The 18,735-nt window shown below is 47.2% G+C and overlaps 1 protein-coding gene across 1 annotated transcript; it reads left to right on the plus strand.

The window, feature by feature from the left end:
- Window positions 1–1,154: 1,154 nt before the first annotated feature.
- DDX27 (DEAD-box helicase 27) lies at window positions 1,155–18,506 on the plus strand. The gene is made up of 21 exons (XM_068987215.1): window positions 1,155–1,294; window positions 2,544–2,690; window positions 4,695–4,754; window positions 5,010–5,175; window positions 6,063–6,109; window positions 6,243–6,329; window positions 7,248–7,353; window positions 8,188–8,361; window positions 9,018–9,168; window positions 9,843–9,942; window positions 10,056–10,197; window positions 11,040–11,193; window positions 12,454–12,535; window positions 12,648–12,825; window positions 14,384–14,490; window positions 14,660–14,762; window positions 16,092–16,186; window positions 16,283–16,406; window positions 17,154–17,241; window positions 18,190–18,264; window positions 18,399–18,506. The coding sequence occupies exons 1-21, from the start codon at window positions 1,202–1,204 to the stop codon at window positions 18,415–18,417; spliced, it is 2,298 nt and encodes a 765-aa protein (XP_068843316.1). The 5' UTR covers window positions 1,155–1,201; the 3' UTR covers window positions 18,418–18,506.
- Window positions 18,507–18,735: the final 229 nt, after the last annotated feature.

The following is an 18,735-nucleotide window of genomic DNA, read 5'->3' on the forward strand; positions in this document are numbered from 1 at the left end:
TCTAGGTTGGTCATAACTTTTCTTCCAAGGAGTAAGCAGCTTTTAATTTCATGGCTGCAGTCACCATCTGCAGTGATTTTGGAGCCCCCCCAAAAATAAAGTCTGACACTGTTTCCACTGTTTCCCCATCTATTTCCCATGGAGTGATGGGACCGTATGCCATGATCTTCATTTTCTGAATGTTGAGCTTTAAGCCAACTTTTTCACTCTCCACTTTCACTTTCATCAAGAGGCTTATTAGTTCCTCTTCACTTTCTGCCATAAGGTGGTGTAATCTGCATATCCGAGGTTATTGATATTTCTCCCGGCAATCTTCATTCCAGCTTGTGCTTCTTCCAGCCCAGCGTTTCTCATGATGTACTCTGCATATAAGTTAAATAAGCAGGGTAACAATATACAGCCCTGACATACTCTTTTTCCTATTTGGAACCAGTCTGTTGTTCCATGTCCAGTTCTAACTGTTGCTTCCTGACCTGCATACAGATTTCTCAAGAGGCAGGTCAGGTGGTCTGGTATTCCCATCTCTCTCAGAATTTTCCACAGTTTATTGTGATCCACACAGTCAATGGCTTTGGCATAGTCAATAAAGCAGAAATAGATGTTTTTCTGGAATTCTCTTGCTTTTTCCATGATCCAGCGGATGTTGGATATTTGTCTTAATTTTTTCTTTTTTATGAAAATAAAAAGACATGTTTGAGTAAGCTCCTGGAGTTGGTGAGGGACAGGGAGGATTGGCGTGCAGCAGTCAACGGGGTCGCAAAGAGTCGGACACGACTGAGCGACCGAACTGATGAAAATAAATGCTTATTGTGGGAAAAAAAAATCTAAGACGAAAATAAAAATCACCTATAAATTCTACTACCCAGAGACAATCACTAGTAGCTGTTTTACTGTACTTTTCTTTCACAATTCTTTGTACAGAAATATATGGGGTTATCCACGCATCTCTGTAGACTTCCTCCTCACACACGCCTCTAACCACCCCACTGTTTTCCAAGCACAAACAAAACAGAATTTATGAGTCTCCGTTTCGTCAAGCAAAGAACGCATGCGCGCTCCCAGAGTTTGGGCGGGCACCGGCAGAGGAGGGCGCCGAGGGGAAGTGACGTCAGCACGCTTGCAGTGACGACCCGAGGGGGGCGGAAGTGTGCGAATCGGCCGGCGCGCCGCGCTGCTTTCCGGAAGTGGTTGCCGAGGCACCATGCTCTCGGAACTGGGCTTCATCGGGACCATAGGTGAAGATGAGGACGTGCAGGTGGAGCCGGAGACGGACTCTGAGGACGAGGAGGAGGAGGTACGGGCCGATCAGGGTGGCAGCGCGGCGGCAGGCAGTTGCTGTCCTTGACTGCTTCCCTTCTCCGCCGTGCCTCAGGTCCCTGTCCCCAGGTCCTCGGCATCCTCTGCCCGGCTGCCAAGTGTCCTTGGGCCTCACCTGGACCCCCGGTGGTTGCCACTAGCCTTTCCTCACCTGTGCCCATGCCGTTCCGTGTCGCCTTGATGAGCTTCGTACCCATTCACTGAACTGAAGTTTAATCCAGGCCTGTGTCATAGAGATCCAGAGACGGAGTCAGTCCTGGTTCTTATTCAAGGAGCCGTGTTACCATGCATTCATTAAGTCAGTACTGACTGAACTGATTTACGTGCGCTACACCTAGTGTTGAGCATCCAGGGCGTAGCGGTGAACAGGGTAGACAAGGAAACCGCTCTCCTGAAGCTTATGGATGGGGAGTTAAGAGACTTAGGAAGGATGGCGATTAAAAAGGCATAGGTGTCCTGGAAAGGTGCTCACCCTTTAAAGATCCAGCTCAAGTATTTCCCCCTCTGCGGCTTCATCTGCCTACTGACACCTCCGTTTGGGGGTGTCTTGGCTTCTAAGGGTTCAGTTTTTTCAAAGCTGAACTCTTGGGTCTCCCTCACCCTGCCAACCTGCTCCATCTCACACCAGAAACCCTGCAGTCATGCAACTTCTTTCTCCTCTCTCCCCTCCAATGCTCTGTAGGCTACCTTGGAAATCTCTCTTCAGTGTCTTCCGGGCTCAGTCCACACTGCTTCTACCCTAGTCCAGCCCACTACCATCTTGTACCTGTTACCTACAATCTTAATATACCTGGTCTCTAGCTGTTTCTCTTGCCTCCCTCTTCCCCCACAGTATTTTCCACTTAGCAGCCAGAATGATCTTTTCACTTCGCGAATGGAAAACTGTCAGAGAAAAGTTATCATTTACATGTGGAATCTAAAATATGACACAAATTATAGAGAGCAGACTTGTGGCAAGGAAGGACAGATTAGGAATTTGGGATTAGCAGATGCAAACTATTATATATATAAGATGGAGAAGCAACAAGGTCCTTCTGTATAGCACAGGGATCTTTTAGTTGCTGCATCTGGGATCTAGTTCCCTGACCAGGGATTGAACCCGGGTCCCTTGCATGGGGAGGGTGGAGTCTTAGTCACTGGACCACCAAGGAAGTCCCTCATTTCCTTCTCTTTCTGGTGTTCTTTCATCTTAGTCCCATAGTCATCCTTCTTCTCCCTCTTCCCAGGGGCCCATTGTGTTGGGCAGAAAGCAGAAAGCCTTACAGAAGAACCGCAGTGCTGATTTCAACCCTGACTTTGTTTTCACTGAGAAGGAGGGAATGTACGATGGCAGCTGGGCCATGGCTGATGTCCTAAGCCAGCTCAAGAAGAAGGTGAGATTGACAGTGATAGGCAGTTCCAGGCCGAGAATCGGACACAGTTAAGGTTGGACACTGGGTTTCAGGGTCCAGTGTTGTAGGAATACCAAATGTCACATATCAATTGATTGACTTAAAAAATGGACATAGCTGTGTTAAAATGGTCTCTTTTCTAGATGTTCATTCCTTGTTTTGAGTATTAGAAAGAAACCTTTTTAATCTCAGTTTATTACAAAGAACAGTCCAGCAGATTTCCTTGGTAGTGGGGTTTTTGAAGGCTTGACGCAGTCCCACAGAGACTGTTACTTTCTGTCACTTGTCAGGTGATCTCAGGTGACCTTAGTGTTTAGGATTCCTGGTTCCCACACATCACAGGCAAAACCACCACAGATGTTGTTGTCATCTGCTTATTTGCCAAAATCCTGTGCTTTCCTTTGAATGTGGTTCTTAACAAGCTAGAAGATGCTTGAAAGTTCTTTTCCATTTCATGTGCTTCAGAGAGAATTATTGCCTGCTCAGAGCAGTTTAATCCAGACTCTGCTGGTCTGCCAGGAGAAATATCAATAACCTCAGATATGCAGACGACACCACCGTTGTGGCAGAAAGTGAAGAAGAACTAAAGAGCCTCTTGAAAGTGAAAGAGGAGAGGGAAAAAATTGGCTTAAAACTCAACATTCAGAAAACTAAGATCGTGGCATCCAGTCCCATCACTTCATGGGAAATAGACGGGGAAACAATGGAAACAGTGCCAGACTTTATTTTTTGGGGCTCCAAAATCACCGCAGATGGCGACTGCAGCCATGAAATTAAAAGACGCTCCTTGGAAGAAAAGTTATAACCAACTTAGATAGCATATTAAAAAGCAGAGACACTACTTTGCCAACAAAGGTCTGTCTAGTCAAAGCTATGGTTTTTCCGGTAGTCATGTATGGATGTGAGAGTTGGACTATAAAGAAAGCTGAGTGCCAAGGAATTGATGCTTTTGAACTGTGGTGTTGGAGAAGACTCTTGAGAGTCCCTTGAACTGAAAAGAGATCCAACCAGTCCATCCTAAAGGAAATCAGTCCTGAATATTCGTTGGAAGGGCTGATGTTAAAGCTGAAACTCCAATACTTGGCCTCCTGATGTGAAGAACTGACTGGAAAAGACCCTGATCCTGGGTAAGATTGAAGGTGGGAGGAGAAGGGGACAACAGAGATGAAATGATTGGATGGCATCACTGGATGGACATAGGTTTGAGTAAACCCTGGGAGTTGGTGATGGACAGGGAGGCCTGGCGTGCTGCAGTCCACGGGGTAGCAAAGAGTCGGACATGACTGAGTGACTGAACTGAACTGAACTGCTGGTCCTTGTTCTGACTGAAATGAAACAGCATTGCCTTTTCAAAGTCATCTTGGAAGGATTTTTTTTTTTCTTTTCATATGAAATTCATGTAATTAAAGACTTATATTCTTAAGTCTTATAGAGCTTACATTCTAGCAGGATAGACAATAACCAGACAAATAATTGCACAGTTAATTGTGGTTGTGGTAAGTGCCATAGCAGTTTAAGGTGCTTTGAGAATGCGAAAGGGGGGCCTGCCATTACTTACTCTTTCTAGAGTTTTAGCAGTATCCATCATTCCCTGAATTTGCTCAGAGTTCAGCGTTTTATTTGATAGGCTAAATTATGTTCAGTCGGCAAGGGGGAAAGTTTTTTCCAAGTAGCTTTCATTCAGATACGATGTGACATCTCTTGGTAATTGTATCATTCTGAATAGTCAACAGTTTCTAGAATGTGGAGGTCTTTATTGGTTCCAGGTAATTTAAAGGTTTTTTTTTTTTTTTAACAAACAGATCATTTATTTAATGTTTCTTTGTTTGCTTGTCTTATTGTGGATAATCTAGATTGATCAATCTGTCCAAGGACAGACAAGCTTTTTTTATACTGAACATCTCAAAACCAACCCTCGGAAGATGCTTGCTTTGTCTCTTTCCCATATGCATGTTTCTTTTTTTATCTCTTCATTTTTATTTGTAGAGGGCTGCCACAACATTAGATGAGAAGATTGAGAAAATTCGAAAGAAAAGGAAAACAGAGGTGAGTAAGCAAAGCATCACTTCTCTTTGCTGGTCAGCCCTGAGCGTTGCTCTCAGGGCAGCCCCCCTGGTTCTCATTGAGCCTAGGTCACAGTGCAGCTGGTCCAGGCAGGCTTTCTCCACGTGTCTGTGGTTAATACTCACTCAGAATCCACATAGTGTTCTCCCAGGGTGGCGAGCATAACCTTGTTCTTCATAGGTTCTTGCTTTCCTAAAGTGGGTAGTCGTCTTGCTTTATTACAGTTTCTTTTTCTAGGATAAAGAAGCCAAGTCTGGAAAGTCAGAGAAGGAGAAAGAAGCAAAGGAGGGCTCTGAACCAGAGGAGGAGGAAGACCTTGAAGGAAAAGATGAAGAAGCCTCAGAAGATGAAGAATCAGAGACTGACTACTCATCAGGTGATGAGAACATCCTCACCAAGGCAGGTAGGTGGTGCTGTCAGAAGCGGGGACAGGAAATTGGAGTGTTCCCCTTGACTTTTGTAGATTATTTTGTGCCCTTCTGCACAGTTAAATTTAGGATGTCTCCATGTTGAACTCCTTTCTCTTAGCTTCTCTTTTTCCTTAGGATTTTATTAGGGCTGCTATACTTCACAGACTGAGCTCACTCTTTTCCCTTTTCCCTCTTGGCTCATGCCATGTGGTGTGTGGGATCTTTCCTGACCAGAGATGGAACCTGTGCCCTCTGTATTGCAAGCACAATCTTTTTTTTTTTTTAAATTAATTAATTATTTTAGGGGGGGTTAGAGCTCAAAGTCTTAATTCCTGGACCACCAGGGAAATCTTTTTTTCTCTTTTTTTTGGCCATGCGACATGGCTGGCAGGATCTTAGTTCTCTGATCAGAGATAAAACCTGGGCCCCAGTGAAAGCATGAGTTCTAACCACTGGGCTGCCAAGGAGGTCCCAAGCTCACTCTTTTCCTCATCTCCAGCCCCACACAGCTATTGGCACTTCTATGACTCAAACTTACTTGGGGTGATGGGTCTCCCACCTCAGATGAGTCCACCCACGTAGTGGCTGCTCCATGAATAACTTCTTGCAGAAATGGGTGCTAAAGCTAAAGCATTATTATACAGCACAGTGACTGGGAGTCTGGTCTCTGGAACGTGGTAAGCTTCCTTCGTTTGAATGACTTACCTTCCCAGCCGCACCGCCTCCTCTTCTGTGAGGTGACGCTGGTGATGGCGGCTCCCCCAGGTCATTGTGTGGCTTCAGTGAGGTGTCTGTCCAGGTAATGTACTTAGGACAGTGTCTAGCTGACTGAGTGTTCAGTAGGTGTGAGCCCTGATTATTTGCTCTCTTTTCTCCATAGATACACTCAAAGTAAAGGAGCGGAAGAAGAAAAAGAAGAAAGGACAGGTGAGCATGGGCTTGGACAACCCCTTGGAAAACAAGCTTGGAGCTTATTTTACAACCTGAAAGGATTTTCAGGTCATTTAGTTTTCTTAGGCCCCTTTTGCTGAATTCTCTTTGTTTTGATTTTCTGGTGTAGGAAGCAGGAGGATTTTTTGAAGATGCATCTCAGTACGATGAAAACCTCTCATTCCAGGACATGAACCTTTCCCGCCCTCTTCTGAAGGTAATGGCTACTTTCGTCAACCATGGGATTCTTGCGGTTGCCCCGTAACTGGGCTCTCTGCCCTAAGCTGGGTCAGTGGCCTCCCCGGTTGCCCCGTAACTGGGCTCTCTGCCCTAAGCTGGGTCGGTGGCCTCCCTGAACTCTGTTGGTCCACACAGCTGCTGGAGAGCCTGCTTACGCAAAGGTTCCCCTGCTGGCCTGTACGTATGGCCCTGCCCCTTCTGGTCCCCTCTGATGATGTTTCCCAGCAGCCATTCTGCTCTGGCCACGCTGGCCTCCTCACTGACCCTCACACAAGTCAGGCGTCTTCTTCCTCAAGGCCTTTGCACTTGCTGTTCCCACTGCCTGGAAGATGGTTCCGAAAACCTGGTTGGGCTGCTCTTCGCTTCTCTCAGGGTTCTCCTCAGTATACCCTGCTCAGTGAGACCGTCCGTGGCTGCCTTCCTGGAAATCACTCTCACCCCTTCCCTGCCGCCCTCCCTGGCCTGCTCGACCACTGTGGCTTTCCCCACAGCATTTCTTTTCATATCACAGCTGTTTGGTTTTGGCCTGTTTTTTTCTCACAGACTAAGATTCCTAAGGGCAGGGTTGTTTCTTTTGTTGCCTGCTCTGTGCTCAGTGCCTGGAATATTGACACACAGAAACACACACACACAGAGACACGCACACACACGCACATAGACAGACACAGCCACACACACACAGACACACGCATGCACACGCACACATGCACGCACACCCACCCACCCACCCACCCACCCACACACACACACACACACACACACACACACACACACACACACACACGCACGATGGACTGAATGGCTGGAAGGGACTGAAACCCGCTGGAAACCTGCCTTGTTGCTTTGACGCTGAGACCCCCTCCCCCTCCTGTCCGGCCCCGCCTTCTTTCTTCAGGCCATCACAGCCATGGGCTTCAAGCAGCCCACCCCCATCCAGAAGGCGTGCATACCTGTGGGGCTGCTGGGGAAGGACATCTGTGCCTGCGCAGCCACGGGGACAGGTACTGAGGGCAGGGAGCTGGGGTGGCGGCGGGGGGATGACAGGAGGAGGACGCATGACGGAGAAGAGGCTCGGGGCTGGCTGCCCACAAGGCCACTTTGCTAAATATGCAGACACACATTTTAACGCAACAACACCATATATTCTGTATAGTGCTTCCCTTCTAAACAATGCTTATGTATGTATATCTTTTCTTTCTTTAAATGCTCTACTTTTTTCAAATAGGGTAGTCACAGGTGATAGGTTTTAGGGGCTCTGGTGAAGGACATTTTTATTTGAACCTAGCAGGGTGTCTCTGTGACCATGACCTCCTGGCACTTCCATGATAGGCCCCTGTCATCGGAGTAAATATTTTATAAAAGGGATGTTTATCACAACATTGTGGACTAGTGCAGTTAATTATATAGTCATGTCATAGAATAGAGGAGAAATAATTGTGTAATAGAGTACGATGTACTCATTTAAAAGTAGAGTACATAAAGAAATGGGAAAATATATGTATAAAGGGAAGTTACTAAACAATATATAGTATTATTGCATTAAAGTGTATATTTTTATATATATTTCTGTCCATTAATTAAGAAAAAAGATTGGTAATATAGATACTGTTTTGTTAGTGCTTACCTCTGGTTGGCTGAACTGTGGATGATTTAAAAAAATTTTTTTTTTTATTTCCCAGATGTTTTACATTGACCATGTGATTTTAAAACCAGAGAGAAAGTTTTATGAAAACTAAGTTCTTTCACTTCCCTCTTAGCAGATGTGTAGGCTCTCTGTACGTAGGTGTTTTTTCACATCTTTCTGCTCATTGCGTTCCTGCTGCCCTTCTCTCCAGGTAAAACGGCAGCTTTTGCCCTGCCGGTCTTGGAGCGTCTGATCTACAAACCCCGCCAGGCTCCAGTGACCCGCGTGCTGGTGCTGGTTCCCACCCGAGAACTGGGCATCCAGGTGCACTCCGTCACCAAGCAGCTGGCCCAGTTCTGCAGCATCACCACCTGCCTGGCTGTGGGTGAGTGTCTGGCTGAGGGCTGTTTGCCCCTGGAAGGCTGACATGGGAAGAATGGATGTGCGCCACCGTCCGAGGGTGACAGGTGCAGGAAAACCTTCATGGGGCTGCTGACGTTGCCACAGTAGAGAGAGGGGGATGGGGAGGGAGGAACCTTCCAAAATGGAACTTCAGAACACTTTTTTTCTTGGTACTCAACAAATTTGGGATATAATTTTTGTCTTACATGAATAATGAATCAAATATTAATTGGAGCAGGTTTTTTCTGATGACGTTATATGATAGTCACTCAGCCTTCACTTTACCCTCTTTATGCGGTAGGAAGTCACAGGTGATTTAGAAAGATGACGGTTTCACAGCTGCATATCTCAGTCCTTGGATGGTTGACTCGTTCTATTCTGTGGTTCCTTTTATTCTGAAGTGCCTTTGTGTCATCCTCTTTTTTTGATTTTTGCATTTAGTACAGTTGGAGTTAAATAACCCATCTCTCCCAGTGTACTGTAAAATCCATGCAGGTGGGGCCTCCACTGGCCTTGTTCCCTGCCTTTTGCTCTGCATCTGCCGTGAGACCCGGCGGGTGGCAGGGCTCAGTCCTTCCAGGTAGTGAGTCCTTATGGTAATGACTCAGCTGCCCACCTGGTGGGCTCTGCTTTTTGCAGGTGGCCTGGACGTGAAGTCTCAGGAAGCTGCGCTTCGGGCAGTGCCTGACATCCTCATCGCCACGCCAGGCCGGCTCATTGATCACCTCCACAACTGTCCTTCCTTCCATCTGAGCAGCATTGAGGTGCTCATCTTGGATGAGGCTGACAGGTACGCCTGAAATGCCGGGGTCTCCAGGGCCCCAACCCTGGATGGGGACATGCACTCCACGTGGTCCTACGTGGCTCTCGCCAGTTCAGCTGTTCATGTTTGTGCCTTTGTCCATCTTGGCCCAGATTATCCAGCTCTCTTTCTCTCTCTGTAACATGACGGTTAAGAGGGAAGGCTGGTCAGATTCTGGTTCTGTCACTTCCTGAGATTGGGAAGCAATTATTTAGATTCTCAAAGCAAATCCTTTTTGTTTGTAAGTGGGGATTAAGTACCCAACCTCATGGTGTTGAGGATTCAAGGAGTAACTCCAGTAAAGTGCCAGTGTGCCTGGTGAGGATTCAGCCAGCAGCCTCATTGTGTCTATGTAGGAGAGAATCCTTGTCCTTAGGGAACATGTGCTGAAATATTTAGGGGTCAAGTGTTGTGATACCTGCCACTGAAAAGCAAATGATTCTGCAAAAGAAAAAAGATTAGGCAAATGTGGCCAGATGGTAATTCTTGGTGAATCTTGGTAAAAGGATAAAGTAACACTCATAAAATAAGGAAATACATGAGCCTGAAACGTAACTAGTAATGATAGGCAAACATCACTTGTCTTATGTTTTCTGTGCTTCGTCGATACAGATGCAAGCCCAGCCCATTTTTGTTGACCTCTTCCCTCCCCTGTTGGCCAGGATGCTGGACGAGTACTTTGAGGAGCAGATGAAGGAGATCATCCGAATGTGCTCCCACCACCGCCAGACCATGCTTTTCTCAGCCACAATGACGGACGAGGTGGGCTGTGGGGAATGGAGAGACAGCACAGAGGCCCCTGGGCTGGGCTGGGGCAGCGTCTCCCTCCCGCCCCCTGGCAGACCAGTCAGCCTCCCTGTCTTTATGGCTGGCAGGTGAAAGATCTGGCCTCTGTCTCCTTGAAGAATCCCGTCCGGATATTTGTGAATAGCAACACGGATGTGGCCCCCTTCCTGCGGCAGGAGTTCATCCGGATCCGGCCTAACCGGGAAGGGGACCGGGAAGCCATCGTGGCAGGTGAAAGCCTGGGGTGGGACTGGGGAGTGTGGGGTGCTCAGCTCCCCTGAGCTTCACACCAAAGGGTTGGTTTCTCCCGCGGCACCCCCTCCTCCATCCAGTCTCCCCGAGTCCTGTGCCTGGGCCTGCCGTCTGCTCCATACTTTAACCAGGCGTGCTTCTCCTCTCTCTTTCATCCCTTCACCTCCCTTCGGCCATCCAGCCTTCCTTATGTCCTGCTGAACTCCTGGACACCTCCTCCAGCGGTCCCTCTGGCTCTTCGCCCAGGCCACTACATCGCCTGGCTTGTTGCAGCAGCCTCTTACCTGGCTGTCTGCTTCCACTCTGTCTCTTCTCCACACTGCAGACCATTAAAGAGGATCATTAACAAGCATTCACCCAGTTCCTTCGCTTTTGAACCCCTCTGCTGTCTCCCATCGCTCTTAACCTGAAATCCACGTTCCCTAGCGAGTCCTCGAAGATCCTCTGGACCTGCCCCTGCTTGCCTGGCCTTAGAGCCTTAGCTCATGGTTTTCTAGCCATACCCTCTTGCTTTCGCTTTCACAAACCCACTGAGCTTTTGTGTTTGACTGAACCTTTACATTTGCTCTTGATCCTCTGCCTGGAATCCTCCCCCAGATCTTCTCGTAGATGACCCTGTTTTGTCCTTCAGCCTAACGTCACCTCTTCAGAGAGGCCAGCCCTGAATCGGCGCTGGCTTCCCTGCTTCTGTCCTGCAGTTGAAGCTCCACACAGCAGGGCCCTCACTTGCTTTTGTGGCCCCAGGCACAGCAGCCACACTGCGGGCGAGGAGCAGGACGTGCTTGGAGGTGGCTGCTGGCTCACTCTTGTCTCCCTGGCAGCTCTGTTGATGAGAACCTTCACCGACCATGTGATGCTGTTCACCCAGACCAAGAAGCAGGCCCACCGCATGCACATCCTTCTGGGGCTGATGGGGCTGCAGGTGGGCGAGCTCCACGGCAACCTGTCTCAGACCCAGCGGCTGGAGGCCCTCCGGTAAAGTCTCCGGGGCTGAGGCTCCCACCCATCCTTCAGAGAGGGCTGTCTTCATTCCAGAGTCGGGGACTACTCCCAGAGGTCATGGTACCATAATGGCAGGGCACACAGCAGAGTTCCCCACATTCTAGCCTAACCATTGTAGGGTCATGTGTCAGATACAATCAGAACTGTTGACTGTGTAGAAAATGATACCCTTGTCCCAGTGCTTAGAAACTAGGAGCTGCTGAGTGGGGTCACAGGAAATTCCGACTCAGGAAGAAGCAGGTTCTGACCTCTGCAGCCTTTCCAAAGCGCTGGATGTCCCCAGGTCTGCTAAAGCGAAATCCTGAATCGAATCCATTCGCTATTTCTTGAGCATTTACTTTGCCAGGCCCTGTGCTTTTCCATGTGATTTCTTTCTTAACTCCCACAGAATGGGATCAGCTTGGTAGGCAAGAAGGTATCCTTTAGAACACTCCACCTGTCCCTATTCATTATGATAGGCAGTTGAGAGTTGTTTTTCTTTTTTTTTTTTAAATTAATTTGCTTAGTTGGCTGTGCTTAGTTATGTTTACAGAGAAGGCAATGGCACCCCACTCCAGTACTCTTGCCTGGAAAATCCCATGGGTGGAGGAGCCTGGTAGGCTGCAGTCCATGGGGTCACTAAGAGTCGGACATGACTGAGAGACTTCACTTTCACTTTCCACTTTCATGCATTGGAGAAGGAAATGGCAACCCACTCCAGTGTTCTTGCTTGGAGAATCCCAGGGATGGGGGAGCCTGGTGGGCTGCCGTCTCTGGGGTTGCACAGAGTCAGACATGACTGAAGTGACTTACCAGCAGCAGTTATGTTTAATTGCAGCATGTGGGATCTAGTTCCTTGACCAGGGATTGAACCTGGGACCCCTGCACTGGGAGCTCAGAGTCTTAGCCATCGGACCACAAAGGAAGCCCCAGAGTTGTTTCTTAAAGGCTGCTTTGAATGCTGAGACATTGCGTGTGCTACTTCTTACAGTCTAGCTCTGTGGTTCCCGAGCTTCCATATTCATAGGAATTTCTGTTTAAAGTGGTATCCATGAAACTATGTTTGCTGTATGTTGTGGGATGTTTGGGGGGCACATAAGTGTTGTTAGGCTGACATTTAGGACCTGTCCCCACCGTGACAGTCTGTACTTTGCTGCTTGACTCCAGAAGGGTTTGTGTTCTCTCTGTGGGTTCAGGCTCCTGCAGAGCTTTGGGGTCGAGTATTCAGAGGAATGTGTTTGTGGCTGTTTCCAGGCGCTTTAAAGACGAACAGATTGACATCCTTGTGGCCACCGACGTAGCAGCCCGTGGACTGGACATCGAGGGGGTCAAAACGGTGAGCAGGCTTCCCTTTCTTTGAGCTTCTGGTGGGGATCCTTCTACCTCCTTGTGCCCTCTTCTCCCTGCCAGCTCCCAGACCTGACTGATGCTCAGCTTTGGCCTTCCAGGTAATCAACTTCACCATGCCCAACACCATTAAGCATTACGTCCACCGGGTGGGGCGCACAGCTCGTGCTGGCCGGGCCGGGCGCTCAGTCTCTCTGGTAGGGGAAGAGGAGCGGAAGATGCTGAAGGAAATTGTCAAGGCCGCCAAGGCCCCCGTGAAGGCCCGCATTCTGCCCCAGGGTGAGCAGGCATTGGTGCAGCAGCCCAGGATGCCTTAGGGTGGGGCGCGGGGCGGGCAGGGTCCTCAATCAGACCCAGGAGGGCACGGCAGGGGACAGAAGGTGATGGGTAAGAGCAGGTGCTTTGCTGTTAGGAGCCAGATCGGTATCCCAGCTCCACCACTTCGTTGTTGAGGAGTCCTGGGCAGGTCTCCGCTCACCTCTCTGTGTGTGAGAGGGAGTGAGGAAAGGCTTGTGCCCCAAGTGCTTACTCACAGCATTTGTCAGCCTTTGGGAAGAGAAGGCTTCTTCTTAAGGTGCCACCCCCATTAACCCTTCGTCTCTTCTTCTTCCACAGAGTGAGGAGGAAGTCAGTACTCATTCTTTTTGTTGTTGTCATCCGTAAGGGTCATATAAAGTGCATCCTTACAAATTTTTTTTTTAAGTTACAAAAATAATAAGCATTCAGTGTTGGAAAAAAGTAAATCAAATAAGAGTAAAAATGTGATTGTAGGAACTTCCCTGGCAGTCCAGGCTTCCTAGGTGGCTTAGTGGTAAAGAATCTGCCTGTGATGCAGGAGACGCAGGTTCCATCCTTGTGTCAGGAAGATCCCCTGGAGGAGGGCACAGCTACCCACTCCAGTATCCTCGACTGGAGAATTCCACGGACAGGGGAGCCTGGCAGGCTACAGTCCATGGATCACAAAGAGTCAGACATGCCTGAAGTGACTGAACACGCACACACCCCAGTGGTTCAGTTCTTAAGACTCTGCCTTCCAAGGTAGGGGGTGTGAGTTTGATCCCTGGTCAGGGAGCTAACATCCCACATGCATTGCAGCCAAAAGCCAAAATATAAAACAGAAGCAAGATTGTAGCAGATTCAATAGACCTTAAAAATAGTCCACATCAAAGAAAAAAAAGTCTTAAAAAATGTAATTGCATATGAAAGAGCTTACGGCTTGTAGCATTTGATGTACATCTTTTCAGACCTTTTTTCCCATTCATGGGTCTTTTTTTTTTTCCCTTTCATTTAAAATTTTTTTCACTTGATTCATTCAGTCTATTGCTCTTTATTCTAGGTATTGGGGATACAGCAGGAAACAAAGCAGCTGACATTGATGAGAAAGAGGCACAGTAAATAAGCTGATAGTGGGTGTGATTGACAACATCAGGAGAAGTGACTGTTTTTGAAAAGCTGTTGGGAAAGGACTCTGAACAGATGGCATTTGAGCTGAGTCCTGGATGATAAGAATGAGGTGGGGGTGGTCTGGGGACAGCGTGTGCCGAGCAGAGAAATCCAGGGCAAAGACTCAGAGACAGGGACACACTTGGTGTGTGAGTGGAAGAGGAGGGCCAGAGGGCCAGAACCTGTGAGCAAGCAGTAGACAGAAGTCAGAGATGTAGGAAGGGCCACGCTGAGGAATTCAGATTTTATTCCAGGAGCGTCAGAAAAGCCTTTGGGGAGGTATTAGGCAGAGAAGTCACACAGTTTTGTCACTAAATACCCACCCTGCATTGTTTTAATCAGTTACACCATATTCATCTTTATTTTAAAATCTTCTTTGTTCTTTTCCCTTGAGATGTCATCCTCAAATTCCGGGATAAGATTGAGAAAATGGAGAAAGATGTGTATGCAGTTCTGCAGTTAGAGGCTGAGGAGAAAGAGATGCAGAAGTCAGAAGCCCAGGTGAGGCTGCTCAGTGAGCAGACCACACAGGCCCCTGCTGGTCTGCCTTCCAATGGGCTGTGTCTGCCAAACGTACCAACAGCCCCAGGCGTTTGCAGGCCGTGGCTTCCTGCAGTCGCCGTGTTCTGTGTTATCAGATGTGGGTTTCATCCTTCTGCTGTCCCCACAGATCAACACAGCACAGCGGCTCCTGGAGAAAGGGAAGGAGGCCCCAAACCCTGAGCCTGAGAGGAGCTGGTTCCAGACCAAGGAAGAGAGGAAGAAGGAAAAAAGTATGTTGGGAAGGTTCCTCCAAAAGCCAGACATGGAGTTGCCATCAGGCCCCGTGGTTCCACTCCTAGGCCTGTGCCCTAAATAACTAAAAACAGGGGCTCACACAGATGCCTGTGTGCCAGTGTTCACTGAAGCATTACTCACAGTGGCCAAAGGGTGGAAACAGCCTTGTCCATCAGCAGATGTGTGGGTACACAAAATGCGGTATATGCGTACAGTGGGGTGTTACTCAGCCGGCATGAAGTTCTGGCACACGCTGCAAGGATGAACCTTGAAAACATGCTATGTGAAGTGGTCCAGACACGAAAGGACAAATCTTTATGATGCCATTTATATGAGGTACCCAGAGGCAAATCCATAGACACAGAACTTACTAGACATTGTGGGCAAGGAGTTGCTCCTTAATGTTCCATTTGGGATGATGAAAGTTTTAAAAACAGATGATGGCAATGGTTGTACAATATTGTGTCATTAATCCTACTGAATTGTACGTTAAGGAATGGTAAAATGGCAAAGTTTATATATATTTTGCCCCAATTAAAAAAAAAAGTTGGATATTTATATATATATATATATATATATATATATATATATATATATTCCTTTCTCTTTCCCTTTTAAAAACAGATGAATTCACGTTGTTCTACACGTTGGTTTTTTCCACTTATTTTGTCGTTTAGAGATCATTTTACATAGGCACATACAGAGCCGCCTTTTCTTTTTTTAATGACTGTGGTCTTCTCCATCATATGGGTGGGTTATAGTTTATTACTTTTCCACTGAGGGACACTGAGATTGTTTCCTATCTTTTGCTATTATAAACAAGTGAATAGCTAATGAGATGTCATTTCACAATTAAGCAAGCATATTTGATTTGCAAGGTAAGTTCTAGGAAGTGAAATTGTATGTCTGAGGGTATGTGTATTTATTATTTTGTTAGGGGTTGCACAATTACCCTCCAAAGAGGTTGTGCCAGGAATTTAAGAAACACTGCCTTTATGTGATGGGACCAAACATTAAGGTGTCTGTATGTATGTTAAGTCTCTGTTATAAATAGGGTTAAAACTGTATTGTGGGAAGCTATGGGGTGTATGTCTTTCGTAATAAGAGGCAGATAGATAATGAATGTCTCAAGTGGATTAATTAAGAAATAGTGGAATAAACATGTTATTTAGTGAGATGGAGGTAACCACCAGAAGAAGTGGTTGGTTCTTCTCATTTTAAGCCCTCAAAGGTACCACTTTAAAATATGTTTACTTACTGTGAGTTTTAAAAAAAAACATTTTATAAAACAGTACCTGAAATTTCATGCTTTCTTCTCATCCTAGTTGCCAAGGCTCTGCAGGAGTTTGACTTAGCCTTAAGAGGAAAGAAGAAAAGGAAGAAGTTTATGAAGGAAGCCAAAAAAAAGGGGGAGATGACAGTGAGTGGCCTCCCTTTTGGAGGTGGATCCCTGCCTGGGGACCTGGGTCAGGGCTGCCTCGTCTGTTCCATACATACACGTCATCCTTCTCCCCAGGCAGAGGAGAGATCCCAGTTTGAAATCCTCAAGGCACAGATGTTTGCAGAGCGGCTGGCCAAGAGGAACCGCAGAGCCAAGCGGGCCCGAGCAATGCCTGAGGAGGAGCCAGTGAGGGCGCCTGGTAGGTAGGCGGGGAGCCTTGAAGGAGCTGGTAGGAGGGATCTCCCTGAAACTTGTGCTTGTGGTCAGGGAGGAAACAGGAGGGATGACGATGACAAGGGCCCACATCTTTTGAGTACTGAGTAGATGCCTGCATGTACAGCTGTCCTTCATTGGCTCCAAGTGGTGAAGTGACCCCATGGTTAGTGGGGACAGCTAGGATTTGAACCCCACTCTTTCTCATTCTTGGGCTTCCCCGGTGGCTCAGATGGTAAAGAATCCACCTGCAATGCAGGAGACCCGGGTTTGATCCCTGGGCCGGGTAGATTCCCTGAAGAAGGGAATGGCAGCCCACTCTAGTATTCTTGCCTGGAGAACCCCATGGACAGAGGAGCCTGGCGGGCTACAGTCCATGGGGCTGCAAACAGTTGGACGTTACTGACCAACTAACACTTTTTGTTTTTGGAGCCTAGATTTCCGCAAGCTGCTGTTGGTGGAGTGGGTCAGGGTAGAATGATGTGAAGACACTTTTATGTTTAGGTGGTCCATTCCACCTTTGGAGTCCTTAAGCATCCTGCCCCCACCCTGCCCCCCACACACACCTGGTAATTTTGATTCCTTTTCCCTTTTCTGTTGGGATCTGGTGTGTCACTTCCATGTCAATAAAACATCAAGCCAGAGCATCCACTAAAGTGTGAACCTTGATCATTAGGGGATTTAGGAGCTTGGGACAAAGAAGCCTTATCTAACCCATTCTCTCTGTGTGCAGCAAAGAAGCAGAAGCAGGTGAAGAAATCAGTATTTGATGAAGAACTCACCAACACGAGCAAGAAGGCCCTGAAACAGTATCGAGCTGGGTAGGGTTTTAAGTCATCATGGAGCTCTTGGTTTTCTGATGAAAGCTATGAATCTTCTCCCTTGTTCCCCACTCTTAATTCTCATATATCTACAGATTAATAATATAGGCATACCTCATTTTATTGTACTTAGTGCAGCAACCCTGTGTTGTCAGATGATGGCTAGCGTTTTTTTATTTTTTAGCAATAGAGTTTTCTTATTTTTATTTAGTTTTTATTTGTTTTTTTGGCTGCACCACATGGCTTGCAGGATCTCAGATCCCTGACTAAGGATCGAAGCTGGGTCCCAGCAGTGAAAGCAACACAGCCTAATTACTGGACCACCAGGGTATTCCCAGCAATAGAGTATTTTTAAATTAAGATATGGGCATTGTGTTTTAGACATAATGTTATTGCACAGTTTAAATAGATTCTTGTATAGTATAGATGTTAACTGTTACATGCACTGGGAAACCAAAAAAAAAAAATCCAAACCCACAGTATCTGCCTATATATAATTTCAAGGGCTCCCATCTACCCCCTCCCCGAGCTCATCTGTGGGTCCCAGGGTGAGAGTAAGGGAAGTGTGAAGGCCCTCCTGCCTTGGAGGTAAAATAGCACATTATGGTTTGGACGTATAGCTTCTCTCAGGGGAGTAATAGAGGACTGTGGTGTGCTCTGGAATGTTTTGTTCCTCCCCACATCCTCTGGGCTGGGCTTGGCAGCTGGGTAGACTAAGTTATGCAAGCAGTTTTTTATATACACAGGAAGGAAGGGCCTCTTCCAGTCTTGCTTTAGAGCTGGGTCCTGTCTTTGATAAACACATACCATCAGGTGGAAAAACAAACTTAGAACCTCGGACCCTAAAGACGTATCTGCGTTGTGCCGCTGCTCCATGTGGGAGCTGGTGGTGGGGGATGGTGAGACACTGCCCGCTTGTCCACCATCCTGCTGTCTTCTCATTCACAGCCCCTCCTTTGAAGAAAGAAAAAAATTGGGCTTGCCCCACCAGAGACGAGGAGGAAACTTTAAATCTAAATCCAGGTAATGTTTACAGTTTTGGAGGGCTGGAGGCTACAAGTGAGGTTAGAGAATAAAGCTTTTCTGGGAAAGGAGCTTCTCCTTCCTGTCTGGCCTTGTGGGTTGGTATTTATGTACCCTGCTCATTTTCTTCATAGGTACAAGAGGAGGAAGTAGCCGTGGTGAGCTGAGGAAGTTCATCGGGCAGCTCTTAGATCTCTTCCTTCTGGGAAGTCATCCTGGCTTGGTCTCTCTTCTCTCTGTAAAAAACATGCTTTAAAACTTTAATTTTGTCATTTGTACATTAAAGAAAGGAAAAGCTGGGGGTCTAAGCGTCCTTGTTAGCCAAGGTTCCTTTTTTTTTTTTTACAGCTCCTTCATTAGCTTTCACATAAAGAAAGTACCAAATGGAGGAAGTATTTTGGGAAGCGTTGAGACCAGTCTAATTGTACATCTTTCTGTTTCTTCCCTCAGTAGCACAGTCTATGTCACCTA

The sequence above is a fragment of the Capricornis sumatraensis genome, chromosome 15 (genome assembly GCF_032405125.1).
Source record: "Capricornis sumatraensis isolate serow.1 chromosome 15, serow.2, whole genome shotgun sequence".
Taxonomy (NCBI): Eukaryota; Metazoa; Chordata; class Mammalia; order Artiodactyla; family Bovidae; genus Capricornis; species Capricornis sumatraensis.

What these genes read in the sequence shown, in the direction of transcription:
- DDX27 (XM_068987215.1), top strand. Translation starts at nt 1,202, where the DNA reads ATGCTCTCGGAACTGGGCTTCATCGGGACCATAGGTGAAGATGAGGAC. An exon ending in CTGAGGACGAGGAGGAGGAG is followed by an intron (nt 1,295 to 2,543) that starts GTACGGGCCGAT and finishes CCCTCTTCCCAG; the next exon opens with GGGCCCATTGTGTTGGGCAG. An exon ending in GAAAGAAAAGGAAAACAGAG is followed by an intron (nt 4,755 to 5,009) that starts GTGAGTAAGCAA and finishes TTCTTTTTCTAG; the next exon opens with GATAAAGAAGCCAAGTCTGG.